A 21,784-nucleotide genomic window follows, 5' to 3' on the forward strand; every position below is an offset into this window, starting at 1 on the left:
AAATGTAGAGTTCCGTGATGGCTCAAGCAAAGTGCAATCAGTGATGATGCATTAGAGTTTTGGTGATCTTACATAGATTTTGAGTATTTTTTTAGTAGTAAAAGTCATATATTCTGTTAAAAAATATATTTCTTTGACAAGAATATACAGTACAAACTGTCGCCTCCACCTCCTCTTTCCCTAAAGAAAATTGAAGACATCCCTGAGAAATATAGATTGTAAACAGACATGTAAATTCATTCGAAGATGCTTTTTTTCCCTATTTTTTTTTACAATGTCTTTAATATTGTTGTAAGGACTTCCAAAGTAGCACTGTTGTTTTGACAATGAAAAGATAGTATTGATTTTGTGGTACATGGTATGAGTTCTTCAAATGTTGAGTTCTTATGGCTGAAGGAAGCAACATGCAATAAGTGATGCATCAGAATTTTGGTGACCTTATTGCTCTAAAATGTTTAACTCAAGCAATAGAATTTCCCTCCTTCAAGAAAGAAAAAGGAAAAATGAAGGAAATGGAGAACATTTATTGGGCACACTCATTTTGAACATTACAGCTTCGATTGTGAAGATAATCTTGTTCGCAGCTCCTCGGCTACGGCATCAATGAACTCTTCAGTATTCAAATACTGGGATCTAGAAACCCTATACATTAAAAAAAAGACCAAGTTTTAATTTGTGATGCATTAAAAGCAAAAGCAATAGCTAGAATTCTGAAAGAACAATCCCAGAGTCAGAAATTACTTAGGTCCATGAACAAGAAGTGCAAGATCCTTTGTCATCTTTCCCAATTCAACTGTTCCAATGCAAGCTGCTTCCAGTTTCTCTGTGAAGTCCAACAATCTAGCATTTCCATCCAATTTTGCCCTGCAAAAATTAGGGTGTGTTTGAAAAAGATTAGCAAAGACACACTTGTATGATATAGTTTTTTAATGTGTTAGGAGTAGGTGGTTAGTTAAGACAGTTAGGATATTAATTAGTTAAGGGGGTCATGAGTTAAATAAATAGGAGGCTATAAGGGGAAAGGATTCATTCAATCCCTGATATCATTTGAGAATTGAGATTTGTTCTTTGTGAAAGGAGAAATCCTCTGTGAAGGGAAAACCCTTGGAGGAGAGTTACCTGTACTACTGTCTGTTCTTTTGCAATCAACAAATGCAATATTTCTTTTCTTTCTTCTATTTTCCAATATGGCTTCCTAACAAATTGGTCCAGCCTACCAGCTGGATGGAACCAGATTGAAGAAACCCCAGATCCAAATTTTGGGAGAAAAAATGGACAATTCATAAGGTTTTTGAAGGAAAGGACCAGCAACCTATCTAAGCTCAAGCGAATGTTGAAGCGATTGGTGAAGACACAAGAAACAATACTAGAACCCAGCAATGACCAAAATGGAGTTCAGCATTCAATGCAGTCCCAAAAAAGAGTAACCACGGATCATATGATATGTTTTAGAGCTTTATTTCCTTTCAACAAGCAACTACTTTTAGCTTATGAGAAAAACATCAAAATAACTTCTTTTAGGTTTTCACTTGTTTCTTCTAAAAATAACTTATAATTATTATAAAAAAATTCTAAACCTGTTTTTAATAATAAAAAAAAACATGATTTTTAAAAGCACAAATGGGTCCTGCTTTAGAGCTTTTTTTGCAGAAGCTCCATTTTTATCTAATGAGAAAAGCACTAGAACATCTTTATTTAGATTTTTGCTTTTGTTTTAAAAACCTTGTGTAATTATCGTAAATTTTTTAAACCTTTCTTTTATATTAAAAAACACTTTTCCTTTAAAAAAAACACAAACAACAGCCCCTTAATCCACTCAAGCTTCCTTCAGTATATGTATGGATTCTGACATAAAGAAAACTTAACCATATGGCTTTCAATTGCAATACTTACCTATGTGCAAGACCTCGCGACCAGGCAAAAATTGAAGCAATACTGTTTGTGCTGGTTTCACCTCCCTTCTGATGAACCCGATAATGACGGGTAACAGTGCCATGGGCTGCCTCTGCTTCAATGGTTTTCCCATCTGGGCAAACCTGCATCAAACTTAGCTTCTTGAACATCCATGCTAGAGATGTGACCAAAGGAAGAACAGAGAGAAACAAATAAAGGGCATTATAAAGAGAAACACAACAAAGGGTTAGAAAAGCAATACCAGTACTGACGTCATCAAGCCAAGTGAACCAAATCCTGTTCAACAGAAACTATTATTATGAGTTTCTAGAAACTGTGGCCCATCCATCAACAGAAGCAGCAAAACAGTCAATAACTAAAAGCTAAGTGAAAGTTGTGAGCATATGGGATATCCACCTTGAGCTAAGAAATCACTCTGCACATCACCATCATAATTCTTGCAGGCCCATACATAACCTCCATCACTTTTGAGAGCATAAGCAACCATATCATCTATAAGACGGTGTTCATACCTAAGAATCCAGAAAATGAATTAGCAATCTACTTGTGATACAGGTTTGCTTAAAGTGACAAGCCATTCTATTTCTACCGACCATATCCCTGCAGCTTTGAACTTGTGATTCCATTGGGTGTCAAAAACTTCCTGGAAAATGTCCTTGAATCTTCACAAAAGCAAAGAATTAAAAATGTGCTTGAGGATTTGATTAACTACAATTACAATGATATCTCACTTAGAATTGAAGAGAAATTAAATACAAAGAAAGATGAGCAATAAATATACATACCTTCCATCATATTTCTTTAAAATGGTATTTTTAGTGCTAAGATAGAGAGGCCATTTCTTCTGGTAAGCAAAGTTCATTGAAGCCTCAGCAAAAGCTCGAATGGACTGTTTGAATACCAAATACAACATAGTCTTATTATCACCAAGGCAGTCAAAAATTCTTTCTGAGAAGAATAATAAAAGAAAACATCATGCAGATGCAAACCTCATCAGTATTATACATGGACAAAGCTATGCCTCCAGCACCAGTAAAGTTATAGACCTCTAGCTCTTTAATGCCTTCATTTCCACTGGGTGCTGTAAATGCACGACTAAGAACCATAAGATGCTTTAATTTTACAGACATCTCCTACCTTTTTATCCATTTGGAACTGACAGAAATCAAAGTCTCAATTTTCATTGAGCAACTTTGCAACTTCATCAGGGTTGTATTCTTAAACTACTTGAGTCATGAGAAACAGTTGAATGGATAGTGAGTTTACCAAAAACCAATTTTAGCTTTCCTGGGCCTTTTATAACTGTATCAGTTGCCCGATATTGGTCTCCAAAAGCATGTCTTCCAATGCATATTGGCTTTGTCCATCCTAAACAATAGACAGATAGTAACTAACACTCAATATCTTAAAGTAAAATTAAAATTTTCAAATATCAAATAAGTTCTAGCTATTATGTACCTGAAACAAGACGAGGAATGTTCTTACAGATAATTGGCTCTCTAAAAACTGTACCTGTAAGACATAGAGATTGAAACCCTGAATATCAGCTAAAATTCAGAACATGAAGCAGGAATACAAAAACCATTAGAAAATTTAGTTACCATTTAAAATGTTTCGGATCGTCCCATTTGGACTTCTCCACATTTGTTTTAAGTTAAACTCCTTGACACGAGCTTCATCTATGAAAAAGAAAACCGTTGCATGCGAATTTTATTTCTAATGCATGTCAACTAAGTACACAACCTTAAGTTAACAATTAACATGACATGGAAAAGCATGCATCATTTGAGATTAGAACAATTGTGAATACCTGGAGTTATAGTAGCACATTTGATAGCTACATTATACCTGCAATGAAAAAAAAAATCCATGAAAACATTAGGAGGCCTGAATGTGTAAGACAAGTTTCTCTAATAATTAATGAATAACAAAAAGGAAAGCTACTCTATTCTACAGAATTAGTTTGGTTTATTTAAGTTGATAATATATCAACCAAAACCAAATACACTCAGAAACCATAATCCTCTTGCCAGACTATAAACATTCTCTTTTTTCTTCAAACCTAGCTTCTTCTAACCATTCAATATTCAGTATTGTATTTACAGTATCGAGCATATTAAATATTTAGTCTTCATCACCATTTAAATTATACTTTTCTTATTTAGTATAAAGTCAGTTAGGCTACACCACTACTACTGGGACAGAACATTGCACCCTTTTCTACCATCACATGGATCTAGAGGAACCCCACAGCAGACAGCACCAATTTTAAGAATTGTATAACAGGACACCTCCCCAATGGACTTATCTTGGGGACATGACTATATCAGGAATTCAAAGGACTACAGGTGAGACTCAATCTCAAACTTAGAGGAATGATTCATCTACTGTAGAACCAACAGATTTGTGGCACAGAAGCCTGAGTTCAGTTATCCTCTGTTAAGAGAGTGAAAAAAAAAATCAATCAATTGAGCAACACATTTATACACTGTTCAGAATTTAATCATAATTTTCACTAAGAAAAGATTTATCTAAATTATCTAGATAAACGAATTGTCTTATCAAAATCCAAATGAGTGAAGAGTCATGACTTTACATTGAATCCTATTTTGGGACAGGAAATAAAGAAGATAGGGGTGGATTTTCCTTTTAACAGAATTGTAATTTTTATCTTAACAATAATCATGGGGAAAAAACAGCTAATTCTTGAGCGAAGATGTGAAGATGTTAAACTGATACAAAAATCAAGCTAAACTGATAGCAACAATAAAATGATACATAATCTCAAGAGTGAAGATGTGCAAAGAAGCCTCCAAGACAAAAATTAGAGCACATACTTGAGTGTAGCTTCAGCGCTTTCAATAGTAACTCTATCATTAGTGGCATCGCGATGAGGAAGGCCAAGGTCAAAATACTTAATATCCAGCTCCAAATAAGGGAAAATAAGCTGCAATACAAAAAAAGGGGATAAAATACAAAAAGTTGCAGCATAGCCTTCCCTGATTCAAGAAGATAACTACAGAAGATAAAACTACCTTATCTTTTATCAGTTTCCAAATCACTCGGGTCATTTCATCCCCTACATGCGCAGACAATGAAAGACTGATTATTCAGATCAAGAAACTGAAAGTCGATTACTTTTTAAACACCTATCGAAAGATCATATGATTCAAAAGCCAAATGCTCTGAGACTGAGACCCCCAATTGAACTTAATTTTCAATAATGATTGAATCAAGGAAAAACACAAAATTTAAGAAAGGAAGAGACCCCCATATGAACTCAAGTCCCAAAAACGCTAGAAGCATATTCAAACTTGAAAAGGGGTGATTGTAATTGAGACCCCACTTGAACAAAATAATTAAAGCAGACAAAATTTTCATTACTGATAGAGAATTAAGCACTCTCACACTATTAGCATTAATTACAACCCAGAGGTAGAAAGATCAGAAACACATATGAAAGAGATGAGCAGAGTGAGATACATAACATACCATCCATTTCGACGATGGGGTTGCCCACCCTTATCTTCTGAAACCCCATTTTGTTGTGTATTTGGCTGAGGTGAAAGTTGGAACTCAGAGGAAGAAACAACAATTTCAACAAAAAAGCACACACTAAGAGAAATTGTGGGTTTTTTTGGCTTAAATAAAATGTGTGGAATGAACCAGTTCCCAATGAACACACTCAGTAAGGTTAGTGTGTGTTTGAATTTTCGTTGGATACTTCAATCAAGTTGAATGACGGATTCACGTTGGATGTGATTTGGAAAGTGGGAAACAACGAAAACAGACACACCCACACAAACGATCAATAATGCTAGACAACACATTATGGACGTTTGTTCTTTCCACCACTTCATCCTCTTCCTTTTTTCATCAAAGTTTTATTGTGTCAATAATGTTAATTAAGGATTTACATTATTACCATATTAATTTAATAAATATTTTACACCTTTATTTTATAATTAATGTCTTTAAATTAAGGATGCTGACAACTGATTTGGTTCAATTTTTAGATAAAAATATCACCCAACATAAGATAAAAATAAAATACAATTTGATTTAATTTAGTTCCATTCAAATATAACACCAAATTTAAATCAAACCAAACTAATACAATATTATTTAATTCAGTTTGATTCTTTTTGTTTTTTTAAATTTATTATCATACTCTAATCTATGGACTAAACTTACATACATGATATATTATTTTAAAAATAAATTTTATTTTTCATTATATTTTGTTTAACATATTATTTTAAAATTATTATTTTTATTTAATATTAATATAAAATAATATTACGATTTTTTTTAATATAATAAAGAATTAGGGATCACTTTTTATCATTAATTTGTACCTCACATGATATTTAACATTATTTTTTAACAATATTAATAAAAAATTAAAATATAAAAGTAAAATATATATTTTAATTATAAAACAGAAGAAAATTAATAAAGTATTTAACACTTATTATTAATTATTATAATAAAAATTAATATAATTATAATATATGATTTGTTGGATTTGATTGGATATATACGAAAATCAAACTAAATCACAAAATATACGTGATTTCTTAGAATTTTTATTGTAGTGATTTTCGGTTTAAGTGATCTTCAGTTTTTATTTATTTATTGAACGGTTTATAAATAATTTGGTTTTTGTTTTTTAATATCCTACTTTAAACTACTGTTTAACATCCTGATTCACTACACGCCGCAAAAAAATTAGGAAATGGTCACCGTACAGTACACCAATCCATTTCACACGTGAAAGTAATGACTATCGATAATATTTAAAAAATGAATGAATAAATACAAATTTTACTTTAAAAAATAATTTTGATTAGTTAAATTTAAAAAACAGGTCATGGATATTATTATTAAAACTCATTTTTATGCATATAAGTATTTTTAGTTAGAATAAATTTGCTAACTATTTTTAGTTTTTTAAATAATTTAATAATATTTATAAATATTTAAATATTTTTATTCAAAAATATTGAATTTGTACCTGATTTAGTACTGGACAAACAAAACAACATATTTCTTCATCACATATTGCGCTTCAACCCATTTAATGAAGTAGTAAGTAGCTACTATAATAAAAAGAATTCCTCTTAGAAGGAGGAGGATAAATTACTATAAATGATTTTTTTTTCTGAATCATAGGAAGTTATCTAAAGATGATTAATGCATCAGGGTTTCTATAGATGCTTTGCTACTATAATGCAATGTGACACAACCTTCATTATACTTGGTTGCTTATTCTTTTACCATGAAAATTGTCTCATTGAGTTCCATTGATTTAAAATCATCAAAGATAATGATGGAACTCATAGATTCAGAATTAGTGTTGTCAAAGCATTGATGCATGTCTTGATTAGTGTGTGTTTTTGGATTGGTAACGAACATCCTTATCGTACAACTTCTGATAATTCTTAAGTCATGTGTAACTTCTTATATCTATCCCTTGACTTAAGTTATCCCAGCATCATGTATTTGATCATACACAACTTTCAATATTTGTACTTTGACCCAAAAAAATACAATTATCTTTCCTCTATTGAGCTTTCCTTCTGGTAGTTATGTTTCTAATTGCAAAATCTATCATAAAGAACTTTGATTGTAGGCCTATACTTCACACCTATATAATACTTCTGAATTTATTTTGTCTTATAACAAAAAACACTAAAAAAAAGTATTAGTGACTAAGTTCAATTACTTATAATTTTGTTTCATAGTGATTTATCATCATTAAAATATTAACTTCTATGTCGCTTAATTATATCAAGCTAAAAAACATTCACTGCTTTACTAGAAGTTTGGAGAAATTCGAAAGGTTGAATTCAAACATTACAAGTATTACACCGCCAGTTAATCTTAGTTAATAATCATTAAAACAATTTACTTTAAATAGATTCAAGAATATTGTAGATGTTGGAAATTTCCTTCATCGCCTAATTGAATCGCCCAAAATATTTCTTGAGCTAATAGGAGTTGTTACTTAACCATTAAGTATTTCTTATTTTATTGTTTTGTTTTGCCTATAAAAGACTGACTCTGTATAGAGTGAATGAATATGAGAGAGATTAGAGTGAGAAACTCTTCTCCTATGTACATGAGTGTGTATTTTTATTACAATGTCAACAATTGGTATCAGAGTCAAAGGATTTGAGTGGTAGTGTGAGTAAAAAAAAATTGAGTGCATGAGGAATGAGAGTGTTCTCACTATGTAAAAAAAAATAGAGTTGATACACTTGAGAGAGAGAGATGGGTACCAATTACAATATTGTATGGCCTTCTCCCAAACTAGATGGGAAACTAGATTTTTATTATTGGGAAACTTTGATGGCTACACACATCTAAGAGCTCATAATATTTGGAGTTTTGTTGAGATGGGATTAGCGGAAAGAGCAGATGATACCGCTAGGAGGAGAGATCGGTTATGTTGTCACATATTCAATAAGGAGTTGACTATTCCATTTTTTGGCAAAATCGTAAATGCCAAAATTGCTAAAAAGGCATGGGATATTTTGAAGTTGTCTTACAAAGGTGTGGAGAAGGCTCAAAAATCAAAGTTGCAATCTCTGCGAAAGGAATACGAAAGGTACGAAATGTCTTGTTCTGAATCCGTGGAACAATATTTTTCATGTATTACAGGTATCGTCAACAAGATGATGATGTACGGAGAAGGCATCCCTGATAATAAGGTGGTAGAAAAAATTTTACGGATGATACCGATGAAGTGTGGTGACTACAATAATTGAGTCCCATGACAGTAGCAAAGTTGCAAGGAAGCATTAAAAGCCACGTGAGCAAAATCTTGGAAAAGACAGAAAAAGTAAATAAAGAAGCACGAAATAAGTCAGGTGAATCTCAACAATGTTGTGGAAACCAGTCAGAGTTCCAAAAATAGAGCTCGTGATAATTTCAACAGTTGAGGATGAGGAAATTCTAAAGGTAGAGGTCGAGGAAATTTTAATCAAGGAAGAGATAGTAATTTTGAACCATCCAACCAAGGAAAAGGTGAAAATACTTTTGGTGCGACTAATTGAGGAAGAGGTCGAGGTAACAACTACCAAGGTTGGGCAAATTTTAACTACTTATATTTTGGAAAGTTCAGGCATAAAGCTGCAAATTGTAGATTTAAACAACAAACAAACATTGCAAAAAGCCAAAATGTTGGTGATAATTCTTCTACCCCACAAAGTTTATTTTTAGCTAGTAGTACTTGTTTTGAAAATAAAAATGTTTGGTATTTGGATATTGGGTGTAGTAATCGTATGTGTGGGAAAAAGGAGTTGTTTTCTTCTTTAGATGAAATAGTAAAACCTATCGTGAGATTTGGAAACAATGCAAATATCCCTTGTGACACCCTCTACCCTGGCATACATATTTATATAATATCATATATGAAAATACATAATTAATTAAAATAATTTTATTCAATAAACATAAAGGAGCTCACCTGGGTAAAAGGTTCACATTTGCTTCAGTTACCAAATTAAAAACTTATCAAATAAGGATATGAAAATATCTCTGGCCCTAAACAAGGTCATCCATTTTTTACAAAATAAAACAAGTTAAGCAACAAAATAACATAAAGTAACATGTTTAGAACATCATACAATTAAAATAGAAATTCATGCCCCAATGTCACATCCTATCAGAAAATTGTGTCCTGACATCCTCCAACATAAGATTCCTTGAAGCAATCCACCTAGTCATATGCTCCCACGAACACAAGGTTCTAGATCATCATGAAATCCAAACACAAACAACACACGGGGAGTGGGACAACATGTAGATATGCATATCATATAGTATAACAAGCTCAACTTAGCATAATTCACATATTTTTACCACTCATTGTGTAACATCAGTTGTCTCAAGGATTTAATCAAAAAATTACATTTCACACCTTCACATAAATCACGTGTTTAGAACAAGAAATCTCAAGTACAACACAACATCTCACGCTCACATAATTCATTACCTACTATCACATAGCAAGTCACAGTGATCATTACACAAGCGTTATGCAACAAATACACCAAGACTCAATCTTATATGTAATGTAGTACATGTTAGTGAAAAACAACACCAAGGCGCCTATAAGTACATAGCAAGACACATCACACAATGAGTATGTCAAGTCACTCTGTTTTGTGAAAATACTCCAACCATATGGGATCAACATATACTTAAAGGAGCACTCAAACCGAGTGTATTTACCCCAAGGCTTAGACTCCAAAGAATCCGTTAAGGTTTCACCTTCCTGATTCAGGTATAACCCCTAAAATAACTTTTTCATGTAGACATTGTTCATGAATTATATAATACCCATGATCTCACTTGTTTTCAAGCATGTTTTAACACATTGCACTACAATTTAACATCTCAGGTTTCTAACTTGGACCTACACTTTCCTTTTAACACCTTGCGCGTTGCGCTATAATTTAACACCTCAGGTTCCTAACTTAGAACCCTACACTTTCATTTTAACACATCGCGCATAAACACTTTTTTCAAGGTAAACACTATTCGGATTATTATAAAATTCACAACTCACAACACAAGTATTTTTCACATCAAGTATTAACCACACATTTATTCACAACCATATCTCATGTTCACAATTTAACATGTCACAATCTATCATCACATGTTTACGTGTATCTCACAAATTAACATATATTCAATTTACCACTTACACACAATTTCATGATCCCAACATAACAATTTATCACGCTAATCTAGTAAGTCTTATCCAAAACACAAACAAAATATGATCATACAGGAAGAATTATAATACAATAAACATCCCAAAATAAACCTCAATTTGATTCTCTAAGAATTCCTACACATGTTCATTCTAACCACAATTATGATAAACTTATCATTTACCTCTAAGCGGGCTCACATGGGTAGTCCAGCAGTAACAGAGGCATCTCTAGTGGTTTCCTAAAATTCCCTAAATTTTTTCTCTGGTTGCTCTGCTAAGGTTTCCAAGTGTTAGAAAGAAGGAGAAAGGATTAGAGTCTTTATTACACTGTCTGTGTGCGATGAACATTTTTCCCTCCATAGACATTATTTTAAAATTCCAATGATGGAGATGTGAAAAAAGTAATTTAAAACATGGTGTTCAAATTTCACGATGATCCAATGGTTAATGAGTCTGAGATCGTAATTTTACTCGGATCAACTTGGGTGTATGCAAGAAAATGAGATCTACGTGCGAGGAATATTTCTCTCACCACTGTCATTATTTTGAAAATCCGGACGGTTATAATATGAAAAAATTAGTTCTAAACCTAGTGTTAAAATTTCATGACGATCCAACGGTTAAGGAGATTAGGATTGTAGTTTTATTAGAACATATTTGGATATAAGCAAAAAAAAAAAAAGGTTTTGGGTGAAAGAGGAGGGAAAATGGATTTGAGAGGAAGAGAGAGTGTAGAGATATATCGTAAATGTAAAAATTAACCCAATATATCTATTTATAGCTGGGATACTCTCGGCTTATTCCTTACTTTATTTTTCTTTATTTTATTATTTTATAAAAAGGAATTGTATTTTACTCTCTATCAAATGAATAAATAAAATATCATTTTTATTTTTCTTCAAACCATTATTTTAATTAATAAAATTATTTCTCCTTATTTATTTAATTATAAAAACCTCATTATTTTTCTAAAACTATTTATTTTTAAATAGAATATTTTTTAATTTATTTTATAAAAAATGGAGTGTTACATCCTTATTATGGGGAAAGGCCAAATTACTATCAAGTTGAAGGATGGTTCTCAAAAGTTTATGTCTGATGTTTTCTATGCTCATGGTTTTCATCACAATTTATTGAGTATGAGACAATTGTTAGAGAAGGGATACAACATGCAAATTCATCATGGCTATTGTAGTTGATTGAAGAAAATGGAAGATGGCTAAGGTAAAAATGACTCTCAATCACCTAATCCCTTTGAGAATTCATCATGAAAAATTGTCTTGCTTGAGTTCTATGATTCCAAATGATGATTAGTTGTGGCATATGGGTTTTGGACACTTTATTTTTTTGGATTGAATTATTTGTCAAGAAAATAGTTTGTATCTGGTTTGCCTATTGTGAATATTCCTAGTGGAGTACGTGAGATATGTGAGATTAGAAAGAAACATAGAGGATCTTTTCCAACCGAAAATTCTTGGAAGGCAGAAAAGTTGTTGGAGATAGTTCATTCAAATTTCTGCTCAGTGGAGATACCAACACATGATGATAGTAAATATTTTATCGCTTTCATTGATGATTTTAGTAGAAAGACTTGAGTCTTCTTCTTGAAGCATAAATCAGAATCTTGTGATACCTTCAAGATGTTTAAGGCATTTGCAAAGAAACAGAGTGGATGCAGAATTAAAGTACTCAGAATAGACAAAGGCCAAGAATACCTCGCTTGTAGAAATTTCTTTGAGCAACATAGAATTCAACATCAACTGACAACCAGATACACACCTCAACAAAATGAAGTTGTTGAAAGGAAGAACACAACAATCATGAACATGGTGAGATGCATGCCAAACAGATTCCTAAAAAGTTTTAGGTGAAAGCATTTGTTACCTCTGTTTATATTTTTTTGAACAAATGCCCGACAAAGAGTGTTTATGATAAGACACCAAAAGAAGCTTGGAGTGGGAGAAGACCATCAATCAGACATCTCAAATTTTTTGAGTGCATTGCATATGCACATGTTCTAGACCAACTAAGGAAGAAATTGGATGACAAAGGTGAAAGGTGCATTTTCATTGATTATAACACAGATTCAAATGCATCCAAACTTTACAATCCGGAGACAAATAAGGTTATTATCAGTCGAGATGTGACATTTGATGAGAAAGCTATGTAGGATTGGCCTTCAAAGTCCCAGAAGGAGCTAGTAGTGATTCCTGACAATTATGAAGAGAATGAAAGACAATCAAATCCAACACTTAATGGACTAGAATAATCTAGGAGGCTACAGAGGAATCCTCAACTACCAACCAGATCGCAGGATTGTGTCATGTTTAATTATGATGACACATTTAATGAGAAGATTATCAATTTTGTTGTATTTGCAAATTGTGAGCCATTGACATTTAAAGATGCCTCAAGTGGTGAGAATTGGAGAAAAGTCATGGATGATGAGATTCATGCTATAGAGAAGAATGATACGTGGGAGTTAATAGGTTTGCCAGCAAATAAAAGGCCTATTAGAGTGAAATGGGTGTACAAGACAAAGTGCAATCCCAATGGAGAAATTAATCGCTTTAAAACAAGGTTGGTTACAAAAGGATATAAGCAAAAGCCAAGTATTGATTATTTTTTAGGTACTTGCTCTTGTTGCAAGATTAGATCCAATTCGCATGATTATTTCTCTTTTGGCTCAAAATAATTGGAAGATATATCAAATGGATGTTAAATATGCTTTCTTGAATGGTATTCTAGAAGAAAAAGTATATGTTGAACAACCTGCAGGATACGTGTTCAGAGGAAAAGAAGACAAATTTAAAGATTGAAGAAAACTTTATATGGGTTGAAGCAAACACCAAGAGCTTGGTATATGAAAGTTGATTCCTATTTTGTGTAACATGGTTTCGAACGATGTCCTTTTGAGCACATATTATATGTCAATTTTTTTATCCTAAAGATATTCTCATTGTGTGTCTTTATATTGATGATCTAATCTTCACTAGTAATAATTCAATAATGATTGCAAAATACAATGAGACTATGATAAGCTATTTTGAGATAACAGATTTAGGCCTAATGTCCTATTTTCCCGATGTTGAGGTCATTCAACAAAATGATGGGATTTTTATATCCCAAAAGAAATATGTAGGTGATATTCTAAAGAAATTCAAGATGGAAAATTCAAAACCAATTTCCACACCAGTCCAAGAGAAGTTGAAGCTAACAAAGGAAGGTGACGAAAAAATAGCCGATGCAACTCAATACAAAAGTTTGATTGGGAGTTTGAGGTACCTGACGACCACAAGACTAGATATAGTCTTTAGAGTTGGCCCGCTCAATAGATTTATGGAAGGGTCGCATGTTTGCCATTTGCAAGGAGCGAAGAAAATTCTTCATAATATAAAGGTACTTTGATCGATGAAATTTCTTATGCCAACAATAATGATGTGAAGGTTGTTGGATACATAAACAATGATGGACAAGAGATATAGAAACAAGAAAAATCATGTCAGGGTACATATTTCATCTAGGTGTAGGTGTAGTATCATGGTCTTCAAAGAAGCAACCAATTATAACACTTTCAACGGCTGAAGCTGAATATATTACAGCAACTAGTTATGCCACGCAAGCAATATGGTTGAGAAGAATCTTAGAAGTGATGCATCATAAGCAAAATACTCCCACGAAAATATTATGTGACAACAAGTCTTCCATTGCATTAAGTAAAAATCCAATTTTATAGGAGGCCCAAGCTCATTGATATTCAATATCACAAGATTCGAGAGTTGATAACTGATAAAGAAGTGAAAATTAATTATTGTTCGACCGAAGATCAAGTAACGGATATTTTTACGAACAATTAAATATGTAATTATTTTATAAGTTGAAGAAAATGCTCATAACAATACAAACTTGATTTAAGGGAGGCAATGTCAGGTTAATTAATTAAATCAAGCTAAAAAAAATTCACTGCTTTACTAGAAGTTTGGAGAAGTTTGAAAAGTTGAATTCAAACATTACAATTGCTGCACCACTAGTTAATGATCATTAAAACAAATTTACTTTAACTTTTTCAAAAATATTGTAGACGTTGGGAATTTCCTTCATCGCTTACAATATTTCTGAAGTTAATAGGAGTTGTTACTTAGTCATTAAGTGTTGTTTATTTTATTGTTTTGTTTTGCCTATAAAAGGCTGCCTTTGTAACCGTTTGTGTAGAGTAAAAAAAAATAAAGTGAATGAATATGAGAGATTAAAGTGAGAGACTCTTCTCCTATGTACATGAGTGTGTATTTTTATTACAATATTAACATGCTAGCTTGAGGGACTTTATCTCAAGAGAATGCACACTTAGCAGGCCTTATTTCAAGTTACGAAACCTCATTCTCTAAAATGCTTATTCCAAATTCTACACAGTACACTTAAGCCAATTTTATGCATTGCCACTACCATAAAATATTTCTAGCATTCTTAATTCTTTTACTTAGTAATTTTTTAAATGATTACCAATAAAATATTTTTTATAATTAAGATGCTAATTATGTAATGGTCTGGATTGTCTGTTGTCAAATTTGACGCAGTTTACTATGTAAGACTGCATTTTTATTTTTTATTTTTACTAATTTTATAAAGTTTGAAAAATAAAATTAATAGTACGCTATCTTTCTCACTTCAGCTGCAAGTGATCCAAATCCCCCCCACAACATGCACACGTATTAAAGGACATCATGAGAAACAATGCAGCCCTAGTAAACCATGTCAAAGGCAACACTTATAATTAAATTCTGCAAACGCATCCAAAATCAAACTGAAAAGGTCACTAACTGACATGCCAAGACAAAATCGTTAGGAGAGATTTCGTGTGAAGAAAAACAATGGAATTACTTGTTAATTAGTATAAGTATCATAGCCGTGCACAAAATATGTAGAAGGGAAAATGAAGAGTGTACGATATTTGTTTTTGGTGAAAATATGTCGAAGAGTGTACCATATAAATCAATGAATAGTGATAAATACAAACAATTAAATATAATCAATACACGTTAATGATATTTTTTCTTCTTCTAATAAATACTCTAATTAAGATATTTAATTTTCTGATTAGATGTAGTAAAAAAAATGTTTTCTGATTGGGCATCTCGTAAATTTCCATCTTTTGAGTCAATTATAAAAATAATATTTAATATAAGACTGAGTCATCTTTCTACAAAGATATGTTTGTGAAAAAAAACAAGTAAAAATTATAGAAAACATATTATCATATTATAATTAAAAAACATATTATTGTGATTATAAAAATATTCCACATAATTTAATAGTTTGTTGAAATGAATGCATAATTGAAAATTGTTTTCTTTTTTAAAAAATACATGAAACAAAATCAAAATCTAGATAAACTATTAGATATAAATGTATTTAAATATTTGTTACTATTATTATTATTTTCTTCTTTTCTCTATTGTTTTTTTAAATACATCCGGTGACACCTTACTAGAACATGTTTCGTGGTTGACTAAGAGTGGTGCAGAACAAGATAGATACCAAACCATAATGTTGCTGCAACATTCTATGTTCTGTGCCATTCCTCCCTCTCACTTCACCCCACCACTCAAACAAAGGAACCCATCTCTTCACCGTCTTCCTTCTCCTAGAAAGCCCAAAGCCTCCACCCTAAGAATTTCCTCTCTTGGCGCTGGTTTCTTCGATGACATCGTCCAAATTGCTCATAACAAGGTACCCCATTTCGAAATTCAATGTTTAGATGTCTCACAAACTCTGGGTATCTTTCAAAATTTGATTTTTCCTTTTCTTTTTGGCAATCCCACTTTCTTGTTTTGCTGTTTTATGTGCTGAATTGGCTCTTCTTTGGTTTTCTCTTTCTTTGATATTTTTTTCTGCTAAGGTTCTGATTGCAGCTGGTGTCTCTGTGGCGATTGGTCAGCTTTCTAAGCCATTCACTTCTGTTTTTCTGTATGGCAAAGGGTTTGATATCAGAGCAGTTGTTCAAGCTGGAGGGTTCCCTTCATCACACTCTTCTGTATGGCCCTTTGAAACCTTTTAATCAGTTAATCCTATTTTTCATGATGCTACTTGAAATTGTTGATTTTTCACCAAGTGGTGTTTCATGATTCTCACCAAGTTGTTTGCATTTTCCTATGCATAGGCAACAGTGGCTAGTGCAACATTATTTGGCCTTGAGAGGTAAGATAATCCGTTCGTGCCATCTTGGTGTTTGGTTCATAAGAACAGTAAATATAAACCATTAGATTATATTTAAATTGTCAACATCAAAATTTAAGCAATCATGTAGCTGCTTTGATTATTCATGTACAGTTGTATGGATCATCACATTCATAGTTTTCATTAATCACAATAACCAATAATTTTCACTTGATAAGAATGTATGTATGTATTCTTGTGATGTTTGTAATTTTGTAATTTCCAAATGCAGAGGCTTCTCCGATCCTATTTTTGGTCTTGCAGTTGTGTATGCCGGTCTCATTATGTATGATGCTCAGGTATGATATTCTTCTGTCAAATATGGTGCTTTTCTTTTAGTCTTTGATGTTATTTACTTTCCTTTATTTATTTGTATCACATGAATGTCTTTTGTTATGTTCTTTTTAACCGTGCTAGATTTAAACTGTGCTTAGAATAAACCCAGAATTTCTCAGGTCTATTTTGCAAACACCGTAGTGCTCCATAGGCTATTTCAAACTTAATGGAGGAGTCTCAAGCAGGATTAAATTAAGACCTGCTAAGATATTGAGTGCTGTTGTTATGTGATTATCTCTAATAAATGATAAACTATTTGTGGAATTCTTACTATTGTGGTATTGGCAAACAGAAACAGATTTAATTCTATTTTTTGCTTACACCTTCTTGCTTTATATGTGATGTTGATCATGTTATGTATCTGGAACTACATATGTTGGTTAAACATTTGCAATATTCTGACACACTGAAGTAATGTAGAAGAGAAAATGACACAAAATTTCGTTGTAAAAAATAATATAAGATGACCATATTTCCGAATTAACAATTTATATAGGTTTATACTGGCTGAGAAAAAAAAATATATATATATATATAGGTTTATACTTTGGGGGACTTCTACCACATAATCTCCATGAGAATTCCTTGTGTTACACTGCAGGTTTGTCAGGTTGGATGTGTGTCATTGTTAAAGCCCTAAAGTAAACACAAGTTACTTATTATAACACTTTGATAATAAACTTCTGATATTTTGATATTATGTACCATGGTAGATATAACAGCTGCCTACAAGCACTGATAATCTATCCATTTGCATTTAAGCTTGAAATCTTCTTTTTCTTTTGTTTTTGGTTTGATTTAGTAATATGGTGGACCTAATAAATGTATAGTTGTTACTTAAGATTGAAGCAAGAGAATTTGATCCAAAAGATTTTCCTAAAAGTAGTAGTCTGATACTGCACTAATTTTTTTGTATATATGGGTTAATAAAACTGGAGTTAGAGAAGCTTTAACTTTTGAATTGTTGTATAAGAAGGTTGTTATTAGGATTTGCAACAGAACAAGGCAATGGTAATGCCTGTATGCAGTCAGGGAATTGCTATTGAAGGAAACTAGTTGCATCATTAATCAGGCTTATATCAAAAGAAAGCAAGGGTACCTTTCTTTTCAAGATCTTCTCCGTTGGCCAAGCCATTGATGCACAGAGGCATCGTATAATTTTGGCAAGTTTGCTCTGTACATGGTCAGTGGAATTATCCAAGACTAACTCATGTTACGTTGTATCATACCATGTTCTAATGGTTTTCAATCTTTCTTTTTGTTTCAAGACTGCTTGGGGTTCATTCCTTTGATTAGGAAGATGATTTAATAAACTTGGGTATATTTTCAGCTTGTAAATTAAAAAAGGCAAGAAACTAGTAAAAGAACATGGGATAGTGCATGTTCTATTGGATACCTTTTGTTATCTATTTCTGTTTCAGTATTTACATAGGAAATCCAACCTTGGGTACTGATACTACATTGATATCAGTATCAGCAGAAGAATAATACAGAGGGTCTACTAATTTATTTTTATACATTGGTGCCGATGAAGTCAGATCCTATGACTTGATGCAAGCCACCCAAACCCCTCACCATTTACCAATCCTATTGATTTGGTTTGAATCATATTGCAAGAAACATGGTAACATATTTAGTTGGACAATCCTTGTCCTTTATTTTGCTAGCATCTAAAATATTTTGGTAATTTGGTTTTTGTTTCATCCTTAGAGTTAGATTGCAACAGATATTCTTTTGTTTTCCCTTATATAGGCTTCACCTAAAGAAAGAGAAATGAAATTTAATAGATGTATAAGGAAAGTAAAAAATGGATGGTTGCAATTGGGACAGAAACTGACTAGAAAGTTATTGTCAGCCTGAACTTGAAAAAAATTGTCAAAAGTATTTAGTTTATTGTTTCAGCCTTTTAGGTGTCAAATGCTGACCTCACCTAGTGGGATAAGGCTTTTGTAGCTTTCAAGTGCCAAATGATGAGATAGATTACCTACTCCAAGCCTGAACTATTCTTATTCCTTATCATATATTGATCATATTCTAATCATGTGTCAAATACTTGGTGCATGTTTGGTTCAATTTATTTTACTTAGTGCCATATACTCTTCTACTTTTAGTTGCTTAATATCAGGCCAAGAATAACTTTGTACTTCTTATCATTTTCCCGTATACTTGGTTGTTTTTGGGCATGTTTGGATAACCTTCTCCATAAGCACTTATAGGAGAAGAAAACAAGAAGACAAAAATGAAATAAGCTAAAAATCATTTTTTATAAAAAGTAATGAGGGCTTCTACAAATTAGTTTATGCATAAGCTAATTTTATCTTATGAAGTACATTTCACTTTTCCTTCTTATATTCTTTTCGTGTCAGTGCTTATAGAGAATTTTTTTCAAACAAACCCTTTATTATCAATGTGATCTTTTAGCTAACACTTGAGTGTGGTTTGTGTCATTTGCAGGGTGTAAGAAGAGAAGTAGGGATTCATGCCAAGACATTGAACAAAATACTGCTCCAAATGCAAGCCAACTCTTTACATTCCAAAGATAGAGATAATTTGATTAACTCTCAACCAGGACTATCAAAACCTCTAAAAGTTGGTCTTGATAAGTCCCTTTTGTCCCAAGAAGCCACTTCTTTGGAACCACAAGAAACAAATAGAGGTCTATTGGTTAAATCAGGAAGCAAAATAAGGCAAACAGATGCAGATGAAATCTCATCAAAGTTGGCCATTGATGGTATACCCCAACTAAAAGAATCTATTGGTCATACAGAGATTGAAGTCATAGCTGGTGCTTTACTAGGCTTTTTGGTGGCTTTGGCTGTGTATAATTTCAAGTAAAATCTTGCTTTTTGATGAATAATTTCATAGCATATCTTACAACAAGTAGATTATTAAATTGAAAATCAAGCTGAGTTGGAAATTAAAAGGCCAAGTTGACAACAGGTTTAGGTTATCATTTAGCAAAACATTTAAGGTTTGTATATGACCTAACAGAACAGGACATTAGTTAAAGATGAAAACCCATCCAAACAGGGGGTTACACACGTACTTCTCTTTTCCTATGTATTGCGGTGCCTTATATAAAATTTATCAATTATTGATTTTACATCTTTTTCAGTTAAACTAACAATCAATAAATAATGATAATTGATAAACATTAGCTTAAATAATTCTTTTAAAAATGTGTTTTTTTCTTCTATTAAACTTTTTTTTATGTTTGTGTCTACTATTTTCCTTTTAAAAAATAGTTCCCCACATGACATTCAGCTCATTCACTAATTGCACTTTATTAATTTAATCCTTATAAAATTTTAAAGTTTTGGTACAAGTCTTTTTTATATCAGAAAATTTTCATTTCAATTCTTATTGTTTTGGAAATTTCAGACTTATCTTTTAGTCATATCATTATTTAATAAAATCTCTTAACTTCAGAAATTGAAATAAAAAATTCAAAAATACAAACAGAAAAACATTCAAGAGAATAAAAACAATAAAAAAGAAATAGAATGTAAAAACTTGCTGATGACCCATTTGATAAATGTAGGTTCTTATACTAAAAAGCCACAACGTGGCAGAAAATAAGAGTGCAAGTGCCGAGTAGTACAAGGTTAGAACACGTGTAATTCCATTTCATGTTATCATTCCACGTGGGTTGATCTTGGTATAATGTCTTTTATATTTTATCATGCTATCACAACCAAACTCTATATAAATAGGCACATGAAGCACAAAAACAAGCATAGAAGCAAAGAGATTGTGGAATTTGTGATCACACAACATAAGCATATATATAGAAAGATGTCAGGGGCACAAGGAGCACAACCAAAGGAGTCAAAAACAGCAACAACATATGAGTCAGTAGAAGGAGGAGAGAACCGAACAAGGACTGACTTGCTTTCAAGGGAGGATCAAGGCTGCATTCAAGTGGAAAAACTTCAGGAGAAGGTCCATGATCCTGCTGGCAAAGGTGGTCCTGTCTTTGGTGCTGGCAAAGATGAAGACAAACAAGACCTTGGAGTTACTGGCACAGGCTAATTAACCTACTATATATATTACTACTATATACTATATAGTGTATGAGTATAGTATATACCCAAAAAGTACTAGTCTCTCTTGTGATCATGGTGCTGCTTCAAAATCTTTGTTTTGGGTTTGAGTTTATGTAAATTAATGAAACTTTAGTTTGAGTCTTCCATACCGTGTATGTAGACCTTGTATTTAATGGAATAAGAAAGAAGAAACAAGTTAATAATGTACAAAGTTGATCTTCACTTGTTTATATTTTCTTCCTTTTTTATTTTTTCTTTGCTGACTTTTTCATCTTCTAGTTTTGTTGTGACTTAACCAGGCAAGACTCGTCTAAATTTCATTCTAGTTTTTTAATTGTTAAGTTTAGATTATTTTAGTTATATAGTTTGTAAAATCTTTACAAAATCTTCACTTTATTTTTTTATTATTGAAAACATTAATTTAATATTTTTTCGCTAAAAACTTAAAATGAATGTTTTGTTAACTAATTAGTATATGATAAAATTGGTTAATCTCAAAAGATATCTATTATTGCTATTATTTGCCTTTTTAATTTTCTAATTT

The 21,784-nt window shown here is 32.0% G+C and overlaps 3 protein-coding genes across 6 annotated transcripts; 2 read left to right on the forward strand and 1 right to left on the reverse strand.

Annotated features, from left to right (window-relative positions):
* Positions 1-111: 111 nt before the first annotated feature.
* LOC114422035 (isocitrate dehydrogenase [NADP]-like) lies at positions 112-5,778 on the reverse strand. Of its 2 annotated transcripts, XM_028388209.1 has the most exons (15): positions 5,407-5,778; positions 4,950-4,993; positions 4,752-4,861; positions 3,725-3,762; positions 3,516-3,593; positions 3,373-3,426; positions 3,181-3,282; positions 2,904-2,995; positions 2,700-2,803; positions 2,508-2,576; positions 2,311-2,426; positions 2,156-2,190; positions 1,894-2,036; positions 742-864; positions 112-642 (listed from the first exon to the last, which is right to left on the reverse strand). In XM_028388209.1, the coding sequence occupies exons 1-15, from the start codon at positions 5,453-5,455 to the stop codon at positions 549-551; spliced, it is 1,251 nt and encodes a 416-aa protein (XP_028244010.1). In that variant the 5' UTR covers positions 5,456-5,778; the 3' UTR covers positions 112-548. The 2 variants fall into 2 exon arrangements, with proteins under 2 accessions (XP_028244010.1, XP_028244011.1); XM_028388210.1 differs by lacking the exon at positions 3,516-3,593.
* Positions 5,779-16,131: 10,353 nt separating this feature from the next.
* On the forward strand, positions 16,132-20,297 carry LOC114422036. Of its 3 annotated transcripts, none has more exons than XR_003668609.1 (6): positions 16,132-16,372; positions 16,542-16,676; positions 16,803-16,840; positions 17,091-17,157; positions 18,171-18,377; positions 19,649-20,297. XR_003668609.1 is itself a non-coding variant. In XM_028388211.1 (5 exons), exons 1-5 carry the CDS (start codon positions 16,190-16,192, stop codon positions 20,027-20,029), a joined length of 804 nt encoding a protein of 267 aa, XP_028244012.1. In that variant the 5' UTR covers positions 16,134-16,189; the 3' UTR covers positions 20,030-20,251. The 3 variants fall into 3 exon arrangements, 1 of the variants encoding a protein (XP_028244012.1); XR_003668608.1 differs by having other exon boundaries at positions 18,182-18,377; XM_028388211.1 differs by lacking the exon at positions 18,171-18,377 and having other exon boundaries at positions 16,134-16,372; positions 19,649-20,251.
* A 613-nt stretch (positions 20,298-20,910) lies between these two features.
* Positions 20,911-21,462, forward strand: LOC114424452. The gene has a single exon (XM_028391302.1). It carries the CDS (start codon positions 20,912-20,914, stop codon positions 21,224-21,226), a length of 315 nt encoding a protein of 104 aa, XP_028247103.1. The 5' UTR covers position 20,911; the 3' UTR covers positions 21,227-21,462.
* Positions 21,463-21,784: the final 322 nt, after the last annotated feature.

Source organism: Glycine soja, chromosome 8 (assembly GCF_004193775.1).
Source record: "Glycine soja cultivar W05 chromosome 8, ASM419377v2, whole genome shotgun sequence".
Lineage (NCBI taxonomy): Eukaryota > Viridiplantae > Streptophyta > Magnoliopsida > Fabales > Fabaceae > Glycine > Glycine soja.

Excerpts from the sequence above, each read along its gene's own strand:
- LOC114422036 (XM_028388211.1), top strand. The coding sequence starts at position 16,190 with ATGTTGCTGCAACATTCTATGTTCTGTGCCATTCCTCCCTCTCACTTC. Across the intron at positions 16,677-16,802 it reads TCCCTTCATCACACTCTTCT|GCAACAGTGGCTAGTGCAAC; the intron begins GTATGGCCCTTT and ends TCCTATGCATAG. Across the intron at positions 17,158-19,648 it reads TCATTATGTATGATGCTCAG|GGTGTAAGAAGAGAAGTAGG; the intron begins GTATGATATTCT and ends TGTCATTTGCAG.
- LOC114424452 (XM_028391302.1), top strand. The coding sequence starts at position 20,912 with ATGAAGCACAAAAACAAGCATAGAAGCAAAGAGATTGTGGAATTTGTG.
- LOC114422035 (XM_028388209.1), bottom strand. The coding sequence starts at position 5,455 with ATGGGGTTTCAGAAGATAAGGGTGGGCAACCCCATCGTCGAAATGGAT. Across the intron at positions 2,996-3,180 it reads AAAGCTAAAATTGGTTTTTG|CACCCAGTGGAAATGAAGGC; the intron begins GTAAACTCACTA and ends GTGCATTTACAG. Across the intron at positions 643-741 it reads CTTCTTGTTCATGGACCTAA|GGTTTCTAGATCCCAGTATT; the intron begins GTAATTTCTGAC and ends TTTAATGTATAG.